Here is a 13,398-nt window from a genome sequence, read left to right as displayed (position 1 = left end):
GGGGCCAATTCCACTACAAATTCGAGAAACGTCAACAATTAGCGAGTGCTGGTGTGAGAGCTACGATTAGCATTCTGCATTTGCGTGCCACAGCCTGTGTTTACATTTACCTGCTATTATAATGATAATTATACTGTTCTTGTTCATTTGGTCATCCAATATGTTCCCCCCCATTGGGAAAACTAGTTGACAGGGTGGTAAGAATTGGCTGCAGCTGCAAAAGAACATGGCACAGTGGTGAATGGAGAAGAACATATACCAATATTTTCTGTGGAAAAATGGCACACCAATTATGTTTTTGCTCAAAAATATCCTTAAACGATGCATGTCACGTTACCTCAGGTTTCACTTCACAAACAGGTCCCACTGTGGATGATGATGATTAAGCCTTTTCTACTGTGTGAAAAACACAGTCTGTCTGTTTTGTGTTCACTGTGGTACGTGGGAGAGGTACAGCACAGCTCCCCAACCCCTCCTCTGCCCATGCCCATAGAGAATGTAACCAGACATGACTTAACCCAACCAACTCAGGGCCACACTGCTGTCAAAACTACAGTCAACCACTACAGGATCAAAGAGTGAATACGAGGATAGATGGAAAGTCGGAGTGGATTATTATTCAAATGTTCCCTATTGCTTGGTAAAGCAGGAATCAGCACCTTCTATTTTAAATAGAAAGTTATGACAAGGGCAGGATACATCCCAGAGAGAGGAAGGCTTTCATGTCTCAAAAGTAAAAGACAGTCCAGTTCCGTTCGAACTTCAAAGCGGAGAAAGAAGGGCAGGAAGGAAGCATTTTTAACAAGGGTGATGTGTCCATCCTGGTCTTTGTAGTGTTTCTTATATCTCTCTGTCCACGACCCTGTGGAAATCCAATTAGCATAATACAAAAATCTCTATCTAATTCTGTCTAAGCTAGAGATATTTGTTGTTTTTGTTGTTGTTGCATGGGCTGCGTCTCAATCCACCGCATCCGCTAATGTCGGCCGCCCGCATCTGCGGTGGAAGGCGGGAGAGCTACAGCAGTGTTTGTCAGACCAGGAGACATCTCTTCTCATGAAAACTTCTGTAGTGTCCGAACAGTTTGGGCTACACACTGCACCCACAAGCCTCACAAAAGTCGTCTGTAGGCAGCCCGGTACCAGTTAAAACATTTTTATGGGAAGTACTTTAGTGCCAAAAAAAGGGGCTAAATATGGGTACATTTAAAAAAAAAAAAATGTAAGACAGACACTTCAAAACATTTTTATTGAACCTTTATTTAATGATTTATTTATTGACAATGATGGCCTACTCCAGACGACGCTGGGCCAATTGTGAGCCGCCCTATGGGACTCCCAATCACGGCCGGATGTGTTACAGCCTGGATTCGAACCAGGGACTGTAGTGACGCCTCTTGCACTGAGATGCAGTGCCTTAGACCGCTGCGCCACTCGGGAGCCCTAACTTCCTTTTGATGTTTTTTTTACTATCTGTTTTACCATGTATGAATATGTTATTTAATGCATGTCTAAGGGCAAATTCAATGTTTCATCAAATATATTTTATTTATATATATTTTTACAGGGATTCTAAATCAGATTGCTAAATGTTCCTTAGTATGACCTTAAAATAATTCCATATGTTAGCTTAGTAGAAACCTGGGCCCTTAGACCTTAAGTGTAAGCACTATAATAGCTTAACCCCCTACGGATACATTGTATTGTATGAATTGATGCGGTACTACTGAAGTTGATCATCCACTTTATTGTATGAAAATGTGCTATACTAATAAAGTTTTACCTCTTTAGGCCTCATCCTGAGCACTGCCAGGTCGGCCTCTAGGGGTCGGTGACGGGACCGTACCCCAGCTGCACCCAACATGACTCCCAGGACCTCCACCATGATCCCAACCATGAAGCAGTGGAGGCAGCTGGTTCTGGTGGTGATGCTGGCCTGGCTCCTCATCTTCCTGGCCCTGCTCTCCCACTTCCTGGACCCCCGGGATGTGGATCTCCGCTCGCCCTCCTCGCTCACCCACACCGAGACCCGCCGTCTGGCCTCCATCCAGGGTAGTACATCGGGCATCAGGGCTTCTCCTCTTGGGGTGTCATCCTCATCTTCCCCCGCCAACCAGGATCCCAGCCACAGCCGACAGGGAAAACAGGAGGCCCTGGAGCTGAGCCAGAATGGTGACTCGGTGTTCTGGAAAAAGGTGAGCGACCAGGAGGAGGGGGTGGATCAGGAAAGGGAAGAGAAGATAAGGAGGGAGAGACTGAGAAGGAGGAGGAGGAAAGGGAGCATGTCCAGGGCTGAGCAGCGGGGCAGAGACGGCTACTATTTATCCCAGTCCAAGGCAGTGGTCCAGCAGCTGCGAAGGGGCATTGCCTCAGTGGGAATGCTCGCTCCACACCTGCAGAAGTCCATGAGGGACTACCTGAATCTCAACAGGCACCATGTGGCCTACAGGGGGCTGCGCAGGGGTAGGCAGAGCGGGAGGGAGGTACTCTGTGAACTGAAGGAGCAGGCCAGGTTGAGGACACTGGATGGGACAGAGCAACCCTTCTCTGGGCTGGCCTGGGACAGGCTAGTGCCCACACGACCTCTGGAGCAGCTTTGGGGCCAGGGGTCAAAGTTCAAGTCGTGTGCGGTGGTCACCTCGGCCGGGGCTATCCTCAACTCTTCCCTAGGGAGAGAAATTGGTGAGTGCTGTAGGACAGGTGATACACATTTTTCAAACATCGGCAGTATTTATAACGTAACTGTTAGCTCCAATGTAAATAAAGACACTGCTGCTGAGGCTCCCTTTAACTACTTCCTTAAAAAATATTCACGGGAAAGGAAGAACATGTCTGGATAGACAGACACTTTCTGTACTTCAAATCAAACTTTATTTGTCACATGCGCCGAATACAACAAGTGTAGACTTTACCGTGAAATGCTTACTTCACTGCAATATTACACACAAGCTTCAACATCCTAAGTAATAACAAGTTAGTATTACTAATCAGACTGATTATACAGGTATACAAGTTATTACAACTAATTGGCTGATTGTCAGACTAGTCTTCATCACTGCATAAGTGTATTGCTTTGGTAGGTTTGATTTACCCTTAGAATTGAACTAGCCTCTACCCTTACAGTGCATAAGAGCTCTGATGCTGGGATGTTCCTCACACCTATAGAAATGGCTCCGCATTCAGTGCGTGTGAATGGGAACCCTGGCTTACTCTACGGGATCTTTAGACCGCTCTACTTTGTATTCATTCAGTAGCCTTTTGTGTTGATAGCATCCGATTGGCTTGTCACTCCCCATGTATCTGTTCATTTGTTGTGATGAGTAGCCTGCGTGTCCTTGAAATGAGGAGGAAGAGACAGTAATGCAGGCACCTTTTATAAATGAGACTTCAGCCGGTAAGATAAGATCTCCAAAGAAAAGGGTTTGCTGCTCTCTAGTGTTGGAGATCGGTTAGTGGCTCATAAGCGTCACGATAAGCATAATATTATAGTTTACCTGGACTAGATATACACTGGACAAAAATATAAATGAAACATGCAACAATTTCAAAGGTTTTACTGAGTTACAGTTCATATAAGGAAATCGGTCAATTGAAATAAATTCACGAGGCCCTAATCTATGGATTTCACATGATTGGGAATAAAGATACCGTAAAAAAAAAAGGTAGTCGCTTGGATCAGAAAACCAGTTAGTATCTGGTGTGACCACCATTTGCCTCATACAGCACAACACATCTTCTCATAGAGTTGATTGTGGCCTGTGGAATGTTGTCCCACACCTCTTCAATGGCTGTGCTGGATATTGGCTGGAACACGCTGTCGTACACATCGGTCCAGAGCATCCCAAACATGCTCAATGAGGGACCTCTCTGGTGAGTATGCAGGCCATGGAAGAACTGAGATGTTTTCAGCTTCCCGGAATTGTGTACAGATCCTTTCGACATGGGACCATGCATTATCATGCTGAAACATGAGGTGATGGTGGCGGATGAATGGCACGACAATGGGCCTCAGGATCTCATCACGGTATTTCTGTGCATTCAAATTGCCATTGATAAAATGCAATTGTGTTCGTTGTCCATACCATAACCCCACCTTCACCATGGGGCACTCTGTTCACAACGTTGACATCAGCAAACCGCTCGCCCACACGACGCCAAACACGCTGTCTGCTATCTGCCCGGTACAAGTTGTCAAGAGAGTGCATAGCTGTCATCAAAGCAAGGGTGGCTACTTTTAAGAATCTCAAATATAAAATATATTTTGATTTGTTTAACACTATTTTGGTTACTGCATGATTCCATATGTGTTAATTCATAGTTTTGATGTCTTCACTATTATTATACAATGTATAAAATAGTAAAAATAAAGAAAACCCCTGGAATGAGTAGGTGTGTGTAAACTTTTAACTGGTACTGTGTTATATATATATATATATATAATAAAAACAATTAAGAGTACAGCTTATTGAATGAGACAAACGTTTTTGAGAAGATAATTATGAAAATACATGTATTTCTTTTCATTTGAATAAGACATGAAAATGCAATGAAATGAAGATTATTTGTTTATGTAAAAATCAAAATGTGAAATTCTTGGTGGGAAAATGGAGTCCCCAGAAATTCTGTCTGAAAAAATGTGGTCCCCACTGAAAAAGTTTAAACACCACTGCACTCGAGGGAGACATTCACTAACAACATTACTTATGCTTGTAGACAACCATGCCATTTTCATGGTACTGTTGGGGTGATGCATACAGCTTATGTCCATACCCTGTACTCAGATTCCCATGAGGCTGTGCTTCGCTTCAACGCTGCTCCTACAGAGGGCTATGAGAATGACGTGGGCAACAAGACCACCATCCGCATCATCAACTCTCAGGTAGGTCCCCCACTTCTCCTCCTGTGACTTTTCTTTAGTACTCAGGACCTCCTATTGATTGACAGTGGAATCACTGACACTGCCTTGTGAAAATGATTTGAGTTGATCTAGAGCTGAGTGAAACCGCTAGTCAGATCACTAAGACAGGCTATCCCAGCACTTCCACGCTTATCTAGTCAATCATTGATGATACACCTATCATTGGGAGAGGACTAGTTGGTGTATGGGATCTGTACGTGTGGACTGTAGGTGAGATGTATTCGTTGCTTGCCTCATATTACATTTAGCCTGGGGTGCTGGAGAGCTATCAGTACAGCAATCAGTAATTTGTCTCCCTGCAGATCCTGGCCCGGCCCAGGCATCGCTTCACCACCAGCTCTTTGTATAAGGGTATGACACTGGTGGCCTGGGATCCTGCACCGTACTCTGTGGACCTGCCCAGGGTAGGTCTCTCTCTCACTGTCAGTCACGCGCTGTAGTGTGTATGTGTCATTAATGACTTCTTAGTCATCTCCTGGTTCATCTTAGGGAAAGTCTGGTGCAGAGTGAGTCAGCAAACATCGCCGTTGTGGCCTCAAGCAAAGCACTTAACACCCTACAATTGTTCCAGGAGCGCTGCACTGCAGCTGACCCACTGCTTCCAGCCCCTCTGGTGGTGTGTCTTGCGAGAGAGCGTCAACACCAGTTTCCATTCTAAATGGACAATAAAGTGCCTCATATTTTTATAAAAGTCATCTGAAGGTTTTTACTGAATAATTCAGAAAGTGTCTGTGTGTTTAGATTCAGGTTTCTGGTGTGTAGCTTACACAGGCCCCTTCCCGAGATCCTGTTAGCGGTAGCGGTCATGTTAACATTTAGCCGAGGCTTTTCTCCAGTGCAACTAACAGTCAGTTAACCAACTGTGTGAATACGCTCTATGGTGACAGTGCTGTCTTCAGCCTTTTGATTTAATGTGGTTCACGTGTGAATCTCCAGATGCCAGGAAACATGATGACCAACTGGGTGGTAATGAGGAGAAGCTGAACGATAAGGACAGATCTTCTGTAATTTTCCACTGACTTTAGACTTACTCAGTCCTGGTGAGGTGGGGAAATGGTTTTGTAGCGTATTACTGTTCATCAACAGGCTCTAACCTCTGGAGATGCTCCATCTTGTTTTAAAGTAGTTTGACAAATTGCTGTTACATTTTCCACAATAAGTGTGAAAGGGAATTCTTCCGAGTTCTATGAGACACTGGGAGCTTTCCATTCTTCCATTCTCAGAGTTTATGCGAGACAATTTGTCGAGATACGATTTGTTAGTCTATTCAGTTGAAAGAGATGGTAGCTAGCCTAAGATCAATCACAACAGAACAAACACTAATAACATTTTTCTTAAGAAAACACAAATTTAGGCCTTGTCAGTTTGTTAGAATTTCCTCCTCTTTTGACACACAGTTCAGTAGGCAAACTTTGTTGAACGTTGCAAGTAGAAATGTCATTAATAGAGCAGACACAATTCCTTATTTTACATGTCAGAGGCATGTTTGTTCTACATAAAATATTTATATCTGAACGTTTTGCAACTTTGTGCCCTGCTGAACGTACCCTTGTATACAGTGCCTTCGGAAAGTATTCAGACCCCTTGACTTTTTCCACATTTTTTTTACATTACAGCCTTATTCTAAAATGTTGAGTATGTGTTTTACATGACCTCTGCTGTCTGCCACACACATTGGCATGGCATTAGTTAAAATACAGATTGGACACACACACACACACATTCATAAGGCCAATGATCAAGGGCTGCATCTTAATCAAGTTATTCTAATGGCATCCACTTTGAAAATGAAAGCCATTGTTTGCATGTGTGTGTTTTTGTTTGTGTGTGTGCACATGCATGCGTGTGTGTTTGTGCGCTCGCAGTAGAGCATGTGTGTTTTTGTATAGCCTGCTGTACTACATGCACCCATTTTGTACGGATGGTTGAACACATTCATTGGAACTTTACCAAGAAATTTGCTTCAGACCCAGAATACATTTGAAACGAATTACTGTTCTTTATCTGATGCTTAAAAGGTATAATTTACTCAATTTTGCCTCATGTTATCCTGACTGTTTGAAGAACCAGAGAGTTAACACGGTATCTGTCACCTAGCAGCTTACTGTTACTGGGTGTCAGAACAAAGGCTGATATTTTCACTCTGCGGTCAAAGCATCACCACGTTTATTGAGCAGATTACCTCTGTCAAATTCTGGCACCATATTCCTTATTTAGCGCCCTTGTACTGTAGGGAATAGGGTGCCATGTGGGATGCAAAATAAGATTAACTTCCAGAATAGAGAGTTAATTAAAGCATGACTGCGGGGGTCATTCATCAATACCTCCATTATACCTGCTATGGGAGTGGGGGAATGAGTATTGGTGTAACAAACCTTGACTTTAAAAGGTTGGTCTCTCGTCATATTTTCAAGGGAAATATCCATGCCCGACTTTGTTCCCTGAATCATGGATTTAATTGACTCTTGTGTAAGCAGTGGTGTACGAAAGGAACATGTATTTATACAACATTTTAGCTTGAGGCGGTGGGATTCCTGTGGTGATGTTGTGAGTTAGTCAGTACGGTGGTGATGAATTCAAGCAAACCTGCATCACAATAGTGGCACAATAGCTGTAGCATTTTAACATACATTCTTTCCCGTAGTCAAATAAAACCATAGTACTAATACTCATTTTAGGTGCTCTTGAAATACATTAGCAGGTAAACTGCTCCGTAGCAGGCCGCTGTGCTACCGGAGTAGTTTGATTTAACAAAGACACCGTGTCAACACTGCAGTGGCAGCAGTGAGTCTGACACTCGGCAGATGCTGTCATGATTGTGCTGACCCAGAGTAGCAGCGTTCTATTTCAGATAGCGTCAAGAAGGATGCTTGGTGCTGACTGCAGTCTCCTCTTCTCTTCAGTGGTACAGGAACCCAGACTATGACCTGTTCACCCCGTACGAAGAACGCCGGCGGCTCCACCCCACACAACCGTTCTACATCCTCCACCCCAAGTTTATCTGGCAGCTGTGGGACGTGATCCAGGGGAACACCCAGGAGAACATCCAGCCTAACCCCCCATCCTCTGGGTTCATAGGTGGGCAAGCGCCTCTGATCATCCACCCGGGCACCCACCCATCCATTTATCTGTTTGACCGCTGTGTCTGAAATGGTACCCTGTTCCCTATGACAGGAACACTCTTCAGCCAACGTGCATTGAATTCACAAAACTTTATTAACTATTGAGATGAAGCACGTACTGCAGGCCTAGTTCAGAACAATATGGTGGTATCCTTGGTTCAATGCTTTTGTGAGTGAGATCTGCGATTGCTTAAAGGTAAGAATATAACAACAAAGAGCTTAATTGTTATTCCGTGTGTGTTCAACCTCAACATCTATTTACAAGGTTACGCAGTCAAGAGGGCACAGGTGCTCAATAACAATTGGCATTCCAGGAAGTTAATTATCGATTTTCTAAGCAAATACTAGTTTTTAAGGTAGCCTGGTGGTTAGAGCGTTGGGCCAGTAACCGAAAGGCTGCTGGATCAAATCCCAGAGTTGACAAGGTACAAATCTGTCATTCTGCCCTTGAGCAAGGCAGTTACCCAGCTGTTCCCCGGGCGCCGATGACGTGGATGTCAATTTATGGCAGCCCACCGCACCTCTCTGATTCAGGATTAAATACATTTCAGTTGAATGCATTCAGTTGTACTGACCAGGTATCCCCCTTTCCCTTTCCCATTTTGTGTCCCGTGTTGGTGTTTTGGAAGGAGAGAGCGGTGAGACATGAGAAATTATGTGATTATTAGGGGTAAGATTATGGCAAGGCAAAAAAAAAAAAATTCATCATATGTTTATACATATGCATCTATACCATTCTAAACCTGCATAAAATATTACCACTCACACACGAACCAAAAGTACGGAGGAGAGTCCAGAAAGAACAGCGGAATGGTGATTCATTCGTGTGTTGTTTTTTTCCCCTCTTTTGTTCTCAATTTACATGAGGATGGGGGGGGGGGGGGGGTGTTACGACATAGACCCCATGGCAATTCCTGGAAGCCCAGCAGGAGGGCTTGAGGGGGCTGTGTCGCCCTGAGCACGTTACTGTGCTACCACCACCACCACACAGAAAGAGAACACACACACACCGCCAGCAGCAGGACTCAGTGAGGCAGACCATGACTCACAGAAGGATTTTATTTGGGTTGCAGTCCATTTATTTAACTGTTTTTTGGGTTACAGTTTATTAGGCAGTGAGAGGCGGTGCTGTTCAGTTTGTCATGTGGATAAAGACAAGCAAGTGCCGTGTGATGGCTACAGCCACTGTGTGGCAGCCCAGTGGGGTGCACGGCTGTTGACTGCCTGCTGGGAGCTGCTAGGTACCTATGCACATCATTTAGACTTGTAGACTGAGGCACATGTCAACATGCTAAGCCAGATACTGCATGACTCCACATTACAGGCACAGAAATATGGTAACTTTAACAGGTTGTGGCTTTCATACAACGCCTGGCTGTCATCCCAACATGCAAATATTGGTTGGATCAGCATTGTTTCCACATTGTCATAACTAAACATTTCAAACTGACAATTGAACATTGTTATGATCTCTTTTGCCCAATGGGATGATGGCTTCAAGAGCGCAAGACAAGTGTTGCAAATATGCACACTTTCTGTTACACTTCTCCAACTGTTTCTGGTTTATTACCCTCCCCTCCCCACCCTGCAATGAAATGGAAAATCCCTTCACATTGTTGCCATACGTTTAATACCAGTTTAGGTTGTAATACTAGCCAGTTTTACACAGATCACCCAGGTGCATCATTTATAAAATGTTCTTACGCACAGATATGATCTTAAATAGTTGAAATCCACAGCTATATAGTGATTTAATAACCATGAAGTAGGTGTGATTTAGCAACTTAGTGTGATCTAGAAATGATCATGATTATCCTTCCTATTGTTTCAACAACTGATGGTATGCTGAAATGTAATATAGAAACTGAGCAAATAAATGAGGCCCAAGGTGATTTGATCTCACAGATGAGGTGCAAAGAATTCAGCTTCACCAGCATAATTCACATAGGCTTCATATAGCTGCTTTAGAACAAATTTAATAGATGTTATTGCACTTCATTGGAAATGGCCACAGTTATGACAAAAGCCTTTTTTTGGTACTGTAACAGTAATGACAACACTAAAGCCACTGCAGTCTTAATACAACTCTGGGGTCTATCGACGTAACACATGTAACAATATGATAACGGACGTTGAGGAAAAATACACGTTTATTTATTATTCTTTTTAAGTAAACAACACCACACTGTTGCGTTTTCTCACGGCAAGACTTGACAGGAATAAATCTACACCTTTACTGAGTAACAAAGTAACAGTTGACCATCTAGATGGGTTGGGGCGGTAGACACACCTTCTTTAACATGGATCATCAACTAGATTCAGCTGCGGGCCGATCTATTTCTTTTTTTCTTGAGCGGATGGTCGGGGGGCCAGAACATAATTACTGCCAATTGACAGCAAGAAGCCCAAACAGAGATGACGTTTACTAAAGCATAATCATTTCAAAACAGATTTCCAAACTTAAAATCAATTGGAGCTGATTTCATGTTCTTAGTCTTATATCCAACAACAAAAATACAAAAAAAATAATAATAATATTTATATTTGCCATGAACTTAGGGGGCCAAATAAATCCACCAACAGGGTACCCCAGCCGCCAGCTGGGGTACCCTGTTCTATAAGATAATAGAGCACAGTGTAGTTTCTGGGGTGATGACGTGGAATAGAAGATATTGATAGTTCTCTGTCTGGGTAACGTTGTGGATTAGATCACTGACTGTATAGAAGAGTTCTCTGGTGACACAACGCCTCATCATGGAACGTTTATGGGTAGTCTGTTGTTGAGGCGTTCTCATAATGACAAATCACTATGGAGAGTTGTTGGGTGACGCCACATAATATATCACTGTGTAGACTGAGTTTTTGGGGGCGACACCGCATGACAAATGCCAGGGATAACACCGTATCCTCTAGAGTTCTCGGTGGTGACGCTATCATATGACACAGTGGATCACTGGATAGTGTTTGTCACGTGGGGGAAAAGGGGGGTGGGTTGAGAGGGGCTTCGGGGGTACGCAGCTGTCCACAGGAGGTGATCTCTTGGTTGGGGTCTGGGCTGGTCTGTTCAGAGACGGGGATGGTGTCTTCACGGTTGTTAGTGCTGCACTCCACCGTGTGGGGATGGTGGTTGTGGTTATGGTGGTTGGCGCCGGTGGAGAGCTGGGGCGTAACGGCTACATTGTTACTGTGGCCCCGGCGGTTGAGCTGGATGACGGTGGTCTTGGAGGGCATGGAGGAGACGCCGTTCTCAGAACTGGGCCGCTTGCAGTGGAACAGGATCAGGAAACACCTGTAGAACTGCAAGGGAGGGACAAAGAGAGTGTGTGATAAGGAGTGTGTGATAGGGGGGGGTGTGTGCGTTGCAAAATATATTTACACATGTTATTCAATCATTGCACCCATACTGCTTGCGCGCACCAACGAGCATCTGCGTTGGCAGGCGCTAAAATAGAATTTGCTTCTATTTGTGACAAGTCCTGCCTCTCCCATCTCCTCATTGGCTTTTAGAAGCATATACCCACGTGCCATCTCCTCATTGGTTATACCCACGTGGCTGATTGAAAGATGAACTGAGATCGGTCGGTCGGCTGTGGTAATACACCTTGTTATGAAAAATAGTTATTATGAAAGTTAGATGCCAATCGCCATATAAAGTCCAAAGAAGAAAAAGCCTGGAAGGAGGAGAGATGACTAGAAACGATTCGGTTGACCGTTTTATGTGTGGATTAATTGTTGGAGTAGAGGACCTTTCAGGTAAATAATAATTTCAGGTAAAATAACAACTCAATGTTTATATCCCAGGACAAATTAGCTAGCAACAGCAAGCTAGCTAGCTAAATTGCCATAAATGTTTAATGCTTTTCGACCTGTCCCCAAATTAATATAATTGGTTCAGAGTTTGTTTTGATATTTCAACCTGCGTGTCGTGATTGCGTTTGGTGTGGGGGGACAAAATCAATTTGCGCACGCACTCGTCCGGCTCGGGCAAGTTGTTAGATTGCAGTATGAGCTGTAATGAATTCATCTTTGCCCTTTTTTGTTTTGATTCCAGGCATCGTCCTGATGATGTCGCTGTGTGAGGAGGTCCATGTCTATGAGTACATCCCCTCTCTGCGTCAGACAGACCTGTGCCACTACCACGAGCACTACTACGACGCCGCCTGCACCCTTGGGGCGTACCATCCCCTGCTCTTTGAGAAGCAAATGGTCCAGAGGATGAACAGCGCCACCCAGCACGACCTCAAAACCAAGGGCAAGGTCACGCTCTCGGGGTTCAGCGCGGTCAACTGTGGGCCCTGACCTTTGACCTCCTATGGCCATCAAGAGACGGCGCGTGCTGATACTAATCAAGCGACTGAAGAGGCTAAGTTGAGTCAGCACTGTTGTCCGTGGGCCATGATCTGTCTTTTTGACCTTTGACCTGGACCGCTGTCTGGAAAATCAGGAAGGAAGTGAAGAGGAGGAGAGTGTTGCCAATACTAATCGATCGTGCTCAAGAACTGCCTTTGTCACAATGGATAGTGTCAACAGCTGAAGCTGCTCTGGTTATCAGGTTCGGAGACCAGAGACTGTCAAGGGTGCTAAACTGATAGTTGTTTCAACATTAAAAGAAGTGAAATAGTTTAAAGGCCGAACTCTGAAGTGCAGAGAAAAAACAGCCCGTTGCTGCTGGTTAGGATAGCAATAGTCAACATTGTTGAAAGGAGGGGGGCGTTTAGGGCATGTGAATGTTATGTTGTTGTATTGTGTAACGAAGTAGTCCTTCAGGGATGTATTCCTACTGGAGAGATGGGTCATCGTTTTAAGGTATTGTTCTTGTGACACAGTGTTGTACACGGGAGAGGTCATGGTATGAATGTGGAAAAGTGATCTATAGATTCAAATATTGAACATCGGTCAAAGGCATGTTTTTCTGATTCAACTAATGAGGTGCATTTCCATGTACAGGTCATGTTTAGAGCATAGAAATAGAGAATTGAAAACATGCAGTGTAAAAGGTTTACTTGAGAGGGGTAGGGTTTGAATTTAAACCGTTCAAAAAGCATGTTGCGTTCCTTTTGATAAAGAATATTGCAGGGATAGTAGTGTATGTAGGTCTATGGGGAAAACAACCACTTTTCACTTTTTTGCATGAACCAGTCTCACTCAACCTAACCACTGATCTGTGTGTATGTGAGTAAGGAACTCAAACTTTCTTATCAGTGTTCTCGTGTCCTCTGTACGTACGCTATTTAAAGTTACTGTTCCTCAACGACTAGATGGTAAAACTGAGAGCAGTTACTTTTCCTGGCCTTGATATGATTCTACAGCCACACTGTGTAAATAGAATGTAAATGTGGTTTATTTGCCGATTTTAGAA

The 13,398-nt window shown here is 44.0% G+C and overlaps 1 protein-coding gene across 1 annotated transcript; it reads left to right on the top strand.

Annotated features, from left to right (window-relative positions):
- Positions 1 to 1,882: 1,882 nt before the first annotated feature.
- LOC120033199 (beta-galactoside alpha-2,6-sialyltransferase 2-like) lies at positions 1,883 to 12,338 on the top strand. The gene is made up of 5 exons (XM_038979483.1): positions 1,883 to 2,681; positions 4,781 to 4,878; positions 5,220 to 5,321; positions 7,821 to 7,995; positions 12,091 to 12,338. The coding sequence occupies exons 1-5, from the start codon at positions 1,883 to 1,885 to the stop codon at positions 12,336 to 12,338; spliced, it is 1,422 nt and encodes a 473-aa protein (XP_038835411.1).
- Positions 12,339 to 13,398: the final 1,060 nt, after the last annotated feature.

Source organism: Salvelinus namaycush, chromosome 40 (genome assembly GCF_016432855.1).
Source record: "Salvelinus namaycush isolate Seneca chromosome 40, SaNama_1.0, whole genome shotgun sequence".
Lineage (NCBI taxonomy): Eukaryota > Metazoa > Chordata > Actinopteri > Salmoniformes > Salmonidae > Salvelinus > Salvelinus namaycush.
The sequence above is the reverse complement of the archived record's forward strand: the minus strand, read 5'-3'. Positions and strand labels throughout refer to the sequence as shown.

Coding starts and splice junctions, on each gene's coding strand:
- LOC120033199 (XM_038979483.1), top strand. CDS start 1,883: ATGATCCCAACCATGAAGCAGTGGAGGCAGCTGGTTCTGGTGGTGATG. Junction 2,682..4,780: donor TTCCCTAGGGAGAGAAATTG/GTGAGTGCTGTA, acceptor CCCTGTACTCAG/ATTCCCATGAGGCTGTGCTT. Junction 5,322..7,820: donor ACTCTGTGGACCTGCCCAGG/GTAGGTCTCTCT, acceptor TCTTCTCTTCAG/TGGTACAGGAACCCAGACTA.